The sequence below is a fragment of the Bombus impatiens genome, unplaced genomic scaffold (assembly GCF_000188095.3).
Source record: "Bombus impatiens unplaced genomic scaffold, BIMP_2.2 scf_0517, whole genome shotgun sequence".
In the NCBI taxonomy this organism is placed as follows: Eukaryota; Metazoa; Arthropoda; class Insecta; order Hymenoptera; family Apidae; genus Bombus; species Bombus impatiens.
The window spans coordinates 1393499-1403149 of record NT_176936.1 but is presented as its reverse complement, the minus strand read 5'-3'; the positions used below and the strand labels follow the sequence as shown (position 1 = coordinate 1403149).

The 9651-nt window shown below is 40.8% G+C and overlaps 1 protein-coding gene across 1 annotated transcript in view; it reads left to right on the top strand.

The window, feature by feature from the left end:
• LOC100747336 (histone acetyltransferase KAT6A-like) overlaps positions 1–9626 on the top strand; it is a 23234-nt gene extending 13608 nt beyond the window's left edge. The window contains 3 exon segments of the mRNA XM_033321858.1: positions 1–112; positions 2070–2467; positions 2841–9626. The exon segment at positions 1–112 is cut by the window's left edge and continues 3 nt beyond it. Coding sequence (XP_033177749.1) covers positions 1–112; positions 2070–2467; positions 2841–7505 — 5175 coding nt within the window. The 3' untranslated portion in view covers positions 7506–9626.
• The last annotated feature ends 25 nt before the right edge of the window (positions 9627–9651 follow it).

Here is a 9651-nt window from a genome sequence, read left to right as displayed (position 1 = left end):
GATTCCGTGAAATCAAATCCCAGCCTAAAGTCCAATCCACGAGCCTGTACTAGCGCCACCACCACCAACACCACCACGACACCCCGCGCGACACCCTGCTCCACCAGGAAGGGTAAGAATCTACCCCACCCGTTCACGAGTCCTAACCTCGATGATGCACCCAAGTCGCAAAGAAGAATTCCCTCTAATCTAATCCTCGCTCACCACCACGTGGATGTGTTGGCGGTGTGGTGTGGTATGATGTATGTGTTCATGTACGTCTGACGTAATCTGTTTCAAGATAACATGATTGTTCTCCACTAACGGCCAACAACTTGTTTTTCGTCGTTGAATTCATGAAACTTCACCGATAATTATGATAGGATGATCGAGAATTAAACATTTATCTGTATGTAATAAGAACAATCAGGTTCCTTGATAGGACGCGTTTATTGCTTATTATGTGGTGTGAAACTTATGGAAATCCGAGTTTTCTACTTGCAGAAACATCTATCATATAGAATGCGAACGAATGCATTCATTTTTCTTTCGTCGTTTTCAGATCAAATTTGTAAGCTATATGGATGATATTTCCATTCGTTTTGCACTACGGAAGACTCTTACATGGTTATTGCATGTTACTAATAACGTTATTTGGCTCTGGCATACACTCTCTTTTTTTCCATATATCATATAGTTATCAAATACATAATTAATGCACGTAGTTCGTAAATAAACGCACTCGACTATGGGACTGTTCACGTGATAATTTCGCTGCTGCACAATTTTTTTCGTTTAACTTCTCACTACTTCTAACTTGATCAATTCTTTACAGTTGTACAGTCGGCGGTACTCGTACAAAGATTTTGCCAGATATATAAAATAGAGTATAAACATTTCTTATTCGTCGCCGTTTTTCTATTAAATTGCCATTATTGTTTTACAAAGGACAAGTATTGAAATATTGAATTATTCTATTGAGGAATTTAGAATAGTTGACCTGTGATTACTTCAAATATGAAATAAGTACGAAGCTTCAATGGATATCGGAAAAGTTTTTCTAATCCTTCGGGATTTTATATCGGGATTCTATATACGATCAAAGATTGACGAAAGAAAAAGGAAAAGGAGAAAGTATTAGGAAAGAACAGATAAAATGACCAATACCGATCAGTTTACAGTTTTACAGGACGAAGAAATACAACGCTAGGTGGCATATCTCAAACAGTTGCCTGGTATTAATAATATCGGAGTCTACCTGCTGCTGCTGACATTTAGCAGGCTCTATTGTCGTAACTCGCCGTCTTCCACCATAAAGAGAAATATAAAAAATGTATACGTTTTACGAGTAAAGTAAAAAAAAGCAAAAGAAAGAAAAGACAGAAAAGCTAAAACGAGAAGTAAAAAGAGAAACGGAAAGAAAGGAACGAGAGGAAAACAAATCCGCTTTTGCCATTGAAGAGCCAACTTGATACTCTGCCAACACATCCCACGAAAACCACCTACCCCATAGCTTTGCTTTGGATACTACTCACAATATTAACAGCTAATTAATTGTTGTCGCACTCGATATTACCGAAGATTGTCAATGCACAAGTTAATATTTATGCTTTGCGACTACAATATCCGCTTCTCTAGTGGACAGATTCTTTTTGTTCCTCTTCTTTTCTTTTTTCACGCATCGAATAGAATTATATTTTCATTTCAATTGCATTCTTTAATACCGTACACTTCCATATCAATAAATTATCATAACATTCCCGTGGAATTTTTTGTTTGTCTATTCGCCTTTTTTTCAAAAAGTTTTTCACTGTTGGTACCGTATCAAAGCCCTAGTATATGTCGTTTGTGGTACAACGAAAGATTTGTCTGCATTGCAAGTTACCCTTCAGGATTAGTGTTTCTTTTGTGGTAAACAAGTAAGAGAAATCGGACAAATCGACATGGATTCAAATTCAATGGATTAATTGTTACAGCGGATTATAAAGGAATTTCTTTTCCTTGTTCTGTTCACTGCAAAACAGAAAAAAATAAAAGCGAATAAGCACATAAGAACATAAAGAAAACCAATTTGTTATATTTGTTTACAGAGGAACCTGTTCTACCTCAGACCTTGCCACCTGGTGTCACGCAAAAGGATGTTGACCTATTTAAGGAAGCACGGGACAGAGCGGCTCGCTTAACCGCTGTGAATGGTGATGGCGAGGAAGCCGTGACTGTGAATCCAGGAAATAGTTCAGCAAGTACAAGTACAGGAAGTGGTATTAGGAATCCCGCGGCCATAGTTTTCGGTCGATACGAAGTAGAAACGTGGTATTCCAGTCCATTTCCCCAGGAGTACGCAAGACTACCAAAATTATTCTTCTGTGAATTTTGTTTAAAGTATACGAAAAGTCGGGCTGTACTTGATAGACACATGGACAAATGTCAATGGAGGCACCCTCCGGCTACCGAGATCTATAGGTGTAACGGCTTGTCTGTCTTCGAGGTACGGTTCGCGAACAAAACTTTTTCTTTTCTCTTTAAGCCTTTGACAGTACAATAAAAGAAAGTTCAGAGAAATTGCGGAATGATTTGTCTCTGTGAAAGGATTAATACACAGATAATACTCTATATGATATATCTCATAGACTCCAGATGTTCATGCATTTTTGGGAAATTTAAGATTGCGAAAATCTATAGAATATAATATGTGAAAATGTAGAGTACTTATTATAATACTTAGTAGACGAAAGAAATTTTTATTTAGATTTCATTAATTAATTACTCATTTAATTATGTTCATAAAAATATAAAATTACTTAAATATTCGCAATATACTCATAAATCAGACAATAAAAATTTTGTTTCTTATGTTTCAGATCGATGGTAACGTGAACAAGATATACTGTCAAAATCTGTGTCTGCTAGCGAAATTGTTCTTGGACCATAAAACGCTCTACTACGACGTAGAACCATTTTTATTTTATGCGGTAACGAAAAACGACAAGTATGGTTGTCATTTGATTGGTTATTTCAGCAAAGAGAAACATTGTCCCGCGCAGAGATATAATGTATCGTGTATCATGACTTTGCCGCAATATCAAAGACAAGGATTTGGTAGGTTCTTGATCGAATTTAGTTATCTTCTGTCCAAAGTGGAGGGCATTCCCGGTACACCAGAGAAACCTCTTTCTGATCTCGGCCGGGTGTCGTACCACTCGTTCTGGAAAAGCGTTGTACTCGAATATCTTGATGCTCATAGAGATTCTACGGATATCAAGTTGGGAGATATAACGAAAGAAACTGGCGTGTCAGCTCATGATATCGCAACTGCTATGCAATTGCTGGGATTTATTAGATCGGTTCATTTGCCCGGTGAAGGGAATTCTAAAGTGGCCGTGGTAGTTGATTGGGCTAAAGTGGACGCTCATATGGCAAAGATACGAAAAAGTTCTCGTATCAAGTTAGATCCTGATTGTCTCAGATGGATACCATTGCTCACGCAGATTCCTAATCCATATCAAAGTCCGGAAGAAAGTGGCGACACTAGCTCCGAATCTTCTCCCGTAGTGGAACCGAAACACGTACCGGCGATTGTTGAAAAAATTCAAAAGGTTAAGATCAAAAAGAAACCAAGGGGTAGAAGGTTGGGACAAAGAAGATCTTCACCATTCAAACAGAAGGCTGCCCAAAAGTCATCCTTACAGAAGGATTCTATTTCCAAAGACACGAAAGAGTTGAGGGAGACAAAAGCAATAAAAGAGAAGGAAACAAAGGAGACAAATGAAGCGAAGGACACGAAAGAAACAAAGGAGTTAGAGAAAAGGAGTCGAAACGTAGTTGCTGCGTCGGCAGAAAATGCTAAAGAATCGATGGAAGTAGAACCGAAAAGCGTCACGACAACGTCGAGAAATTCTCGTGCGGTGACTGCTTCAAAAAACGCGAATTCTACAAATCCAACGACTTCATCTACGTCAACGACGACGACGACGACGACGTCAACTACCACGGTAACAACCACTACAACGACAATGTCTAGACGAAGAATTAGAACACCGAAGACATCTGTAACTGGTGTCGTCTCGGTAGCTATTACGACGACAACGTCGTCGTCATCGACGACTCCTCTGCGAAAACGAAAACATTCCGAAAAGACTGAAGCAGAAGAAAAGGAGGAAAGGTCCGAGGTTATTTCCAGAAAAAGAACTCGGGAATCTCTACGCGAGAAAGAGAAGGATAAGGAACGAGAAAGAGAAAAAGAGAAACCTAAAGAACGTGATAAGCCGAAAGAAAGAGACAATTATTCGAAAGATAAGGATAAAGACAATATAAACGAAGTGGAGAAGTCATCTTCTAAAGCGATAGAATCGTCTCCGTCGTCGGTAGTGCAGAAACCTACGAAGAAGCAATGCAAGGTAGATGATATCTTGTTAAAAGTGACCAGTCGACAAACAAAGCATTTGCAAACGAAACAAGGGAAAGAAAAGAAAAATTTGGAGCAGAACCAATGCAACGGAAAAGAAGAGGCGAAGGATGTTAAAACTTTGCCGGTATCGAGACGAGGAAGAGCAAAAGCTGAGAAGGAAGCTTTAAAGATGCCACAATTAAAACCTGAAACTCCTACGAAGGATCGACCCGAAACTCCTGTGATACTCCCTCCATCATTATCTCCGTTGCCGTGTTCTGAAGAGACTGGCTCTTTTATAACTAGTCAGCAACAGTCGTGTTCGGTTACGGAGCAACTACTGGCAACACCTGCCGGGAAAGAAGCTAATAACGCAGTAGAAACGACTAAGAGCAACGAGAGCACTATGGAAGACGTTGATAATGCCAATAGTAGTAATGCTGGCGATATCTGTGGATCAACCGTTCTTCCAGAAGCAGAAGCGACTATATCTGCTAGCCCAGGAGAGTATGAGGGAGGAGACGAGGATGAGGGCGAAGAAGAAGTACCTGCACCGAAATCGAAGCCTGTGACGCATATAAAAAGCGATTCAAACGAACGAACTGAGAAGGCAGAAGAGAATGAACCAGAAAAGAAACTCGAAGATGATTCCTCCGTTCCCTTTTTGCAAAATCCGATATCTGAATCGAAATCGCGTATCCTGCAAGAAGGTACACAAAGACCGGAATGTGAAGCTGAGGGAGATTTGGATAAGGGCGAGGCTGAAGGAGAGGACGAAAGCGGTCACGAACGCCAAGGTGATGGCGAAACATTAGTGGAAACAGGGGAGGGGAAAGAGGAAGAAAATAAAATTATGAAGGGTGAATCCGATAAAGCTTCGGAGACTGAGAAAGCAATTTGTAGTTTGGAAACGTCTAAATTGGTACCTGACCTTCTTTCGCCTAAGGAAGAAGAAATCGAGAAATTGAAAGCTGTTAATCAAGATGTAGGTAGCTGTAGAGAAGATGATGGAATTTCCGATCGATTAATGTTAAAAAGTTCGAAAGAGGAGTTGACGAGGCCAAAGATAGAAACTTCTCCCGCAACGCCCACGGAGAGAAAGGAATCATCCTCTGCTGTTTCGAATATCGCGTCGCCTGAAACAGGGCCGCTCACGCCACAAGAGAAAGTTTTGCCTGTTATCGAGCAGCAAGAAACCACTATTCATCTTCAAACACACTCTGAAGAATTGAAACAAAATTCGCCCGAGAGTGGCAAGACAACGCCTCATTTGGACAATCCTGGTTCGGTGAAACGAACACCCCCTTCGCAACCAGATTTGCCGTCTATGGGAGTTTACACTCCTGATTCGACCACAAATTCGGTGCATTCGTTGCATTACGGTCAATGTGATTTGGATGTTAGCCAGTTAGGACTGGAGTCCCCCACGTCGATTGCTAGCGATCTCGCGTCACAGAATAGCGTAGAAAGACCACCAAGTGCATTACCATCGATGCCACCGTCTGTTTCCGTTCCAATTTCGGTTTCCATGCAAATAACTACGCCGGTTACGTCTGCCGCCGTAAATATCTCGCCGCAAGTACAGTACGCCGATTGTTCGATGCCCCAGCATACTCCATCGACGCACGTTAATATCCATCCGATGCACCAGCCACATACACCGCAGCCTCTTCAACAGCCACGTACACCTCAGTCGCACACACCTCAAAGTATACAAACGCAAAGTCCTCAGCCTCTTCCACAGAGCCATACGCCGCAACCGTTACCTCAGTCTCACACACCACAGCCTCTTCCTCAATCTCATACGCCGCAAAGTATTCCGACGCAGAGTCCTCAACCAATGCGGCAGAGTCATACGCCGCAACCTTTGCCACCGTCTCACACGCCTCAACCGATGCAGTTGTCTCTGGCCCAGCAAACGCAGAATCAAAGCATGACGCATGGTCAATCTCAACAACAGTCTCAACAGCAGTCTGCGCATCAACAGCAACAACAGCAGCAATCGCAGACGCAATCTCATAGTAACAAAAGAGCCAGTGGTTCGCAAACGACCCATAGGTCGAGATCGACTCAGCAAAGTAGCAGATCGCATCGAACCACGCCTCCTACGTCGCATGCTCAAGCCACATCTCAAGGGCACACAACCTCTCACACGAGTCATACGAGTTCCCACACAAGCCATACGACGATAGCGCATACGACGCACGTACCACCGCAGTATCAGCAGTCCTCGTCGATGAGCGTACCACCCGTTCCACATCCGCATTCTCATACACACGCTGCTCATTCGCACAATATGGCCGTTATCTCGCAAGGGAACTATATGGCTGTTGCTTCGCAGACCTTCCCAACTCAGAACACGTACGTGATTCAACATCGAAGCAGCAGATCCGGTGCACCCACACCATGCACCACAGCGACGAATTTTTACATTCAGACGAGCGCTATGCCGCCGCATTCGCACACACCGGCACCCTCTTTGTCAGCTTCTGGAAATCACCAAACCACGAATTCGTGCAGTCTAGCAAAATTACAACAACTAACGAATGGATTGGAGATGATACCTCCAACACCTCCACCAGCGATGAATTTAACGCCACCACCTCCTATACCGCACACTATGACACCGCCGCAAACATCGAGGCAATTACCGACGCCGCCTCAAGTACCCCTTGGTTACGCGAAAAATTATTATAACGTCAATACGGTTCCGCCTTCTACTCCCGGACCACCCAGTAGATCGACCTCGAGGTCATCAGCGAATGCAAACATGGCGTCTCTGACTCAGCCGTATCCAAGCGAAAGCTTATATCGCCAGACTCTCGATCCTGGAAGTACCTGTCCTCAAATGCAGAGCGCCGCCAGTCGGGTCAGTCCCAACGTGGCGATAAACACGAATCTCATGGCCCAGTATGGTTATCGAGTGGCACAACCTGCTACCGGCTACATGAATCAAGCGGCTCAACTCGGTGGCTTCATGAATCAAGCTAGCCAGTTACCTGTCGGAGTCGTTAATGTACCTGCACCGTATCCTCAGGATCCTCATCAACAAAATCCAGCAGCGGTGTATACGACGTACCACGGTTACATAAATGGCGGTCTTATGCAGCCTCTGAATAGTTCGATGAGGCCACGTTAGCCCCACTCATCTAAGCGCACATTCTCTCACTTACAATAACACGAGGCCGCAAAAGAAATGGACTAACAATGATTGCTTCATTTTGGACAAGTTAATGCTCTCTTCTATACGAACTCTGGCAACTTTAAAAAACATGTTATCTATCGAGAGACTTTTTGCCTCCTTGCATTCGCTTCCACAGTCACCCTCTGGACGTGCATACTGTTTTTTTATCTTTCTCCCACCAATATTTTATTATTTTTTAACGTACGACCACTGACGTATGATTTTTCTTTTATGTTGTGACTATTTCACTTTTTAATACACGTTTTAGCACTTTTGCTCCTTCTTCCTCTACTGTTACTGTTAACACGTAGTCGCGTGCACGCGCTTATATAAAATCCATCAGTCGTCAAACGCTATAAAAAAAAGAATTGTAACTTCAAGACCCACAAATATTAAAGAGTTAACGGAAGCGCTTGCATCGTAAAGATTAAAGAGCTCGTATTAAACGGATTCTTAACTTGTTTTGGAATGCATAAATGAATAAAACCGAGTGTGAATATGCGAATGCGCGCGCGCGGAAAAGAGCAGAACATATGTGTATGTACGAATTATAATCATAGTATGGAATAGTACACTACGAAACTTGGATTCGTGTCTTGTGCATTTAAATGCGATTAACTATTCTACCTTGAATGTGATCTGTCGATCAGTGAATATACATATATATACACATATATACATATATATATATGTGTGTGTGCACGCGCGCGCGTATCATTTAGGCAAACATGCATGTATGTATATACTGTTTATGGCTCAGTCCACAATCGACAAAACGAATACACCTATTTTTAGTAGGGCATTCCCATCCGAAATTGCAACGGTGTTACGTTTTGTGTATAAATAGTGTATATATATATATATATTATACATATATATATATATGTGTGTATATATATGTACTACACATAATATTTGCAAAGAATATTCTGTTTGATATTATCGATTGTTAAACGTTGTTATTTACTTTTTCTTCGAGGCACGCTGTACTTTACTGTATCATAAAAATAATTGTACTACTATTATAATAATTATAATTGTATTATTGCAAATTAATTATTATGATCGCCAACTCGTTCATTACCATTGATCGGTAATCTTCTTTTATCGTCAATGTGAACATAGTGTTTCTCATTGATGATTCTTTATAAGATATCATTCTTGCCGTCGTCAATTGTCTTCGTCGTTGTTATATTTCTTATTACTATTGCTGCTATGATTACTATTATTACAGTTATTACCATTGTCATCGTCATTCTCGTCATTATCGTTATGGTCATGGTTATGATGTCATGATTATGCTCGTCACCATTGTCATCGTTATCATCATCATTATTATTATTATTATTATTATTATTATTATTATTATTATTATTGTTATCATTATAATTGCTATTCTGCCATTGTCACCATCATTATCATCATCATCATCATCATCATCATCATCACCATCACCATCACCATCATCATTATCATCAACAACAATAACAACAATAACAAGAACAACGTCATCGTCATTTTCATCTCACATTAATACGAATATCATTTTACTCAAACCCTATGCTCCTTAATTACGTGCACAGATGCAGGAAGAAATACGCGCAAGCGTGCGTGCATACACACACACGTATATTCATTCTTTATTCTCTACTGTATGTAATATTTTTATTTTCTATTATTGAACGAGAGGGCACATACTAGTTTCGGAAAGAATGATACATGCGTAAAAATGCTCTTCCACGGAGCGTCGCAAAAATTATGCTGAAATTATTTTTTGTATCAAATTATAAGGGGCGAGATGTTGATTCGTTCGACCTCTGTATGGGAAATGTAAAATGGTGCTCGTTCATGTACGTTCAATTGTAATTTCCCTCTTATCCACGACGCTTCGGGGAATGGTCGCGAACAAATAATATATTTATAGTATATTACGAATTTAATTTTTTCAGACGAGACTATAAAAGCGAGAGGCAAGGGAATTTGCCTAGTTTTTAGCATAATTCTTGAACGATAAAAAAGATCATTGATAGTGTATAAATACATCAATATTTATTGTACATAGAGTTAAAAAAAAAACTACTAACAAATAAAAAGGAATCAA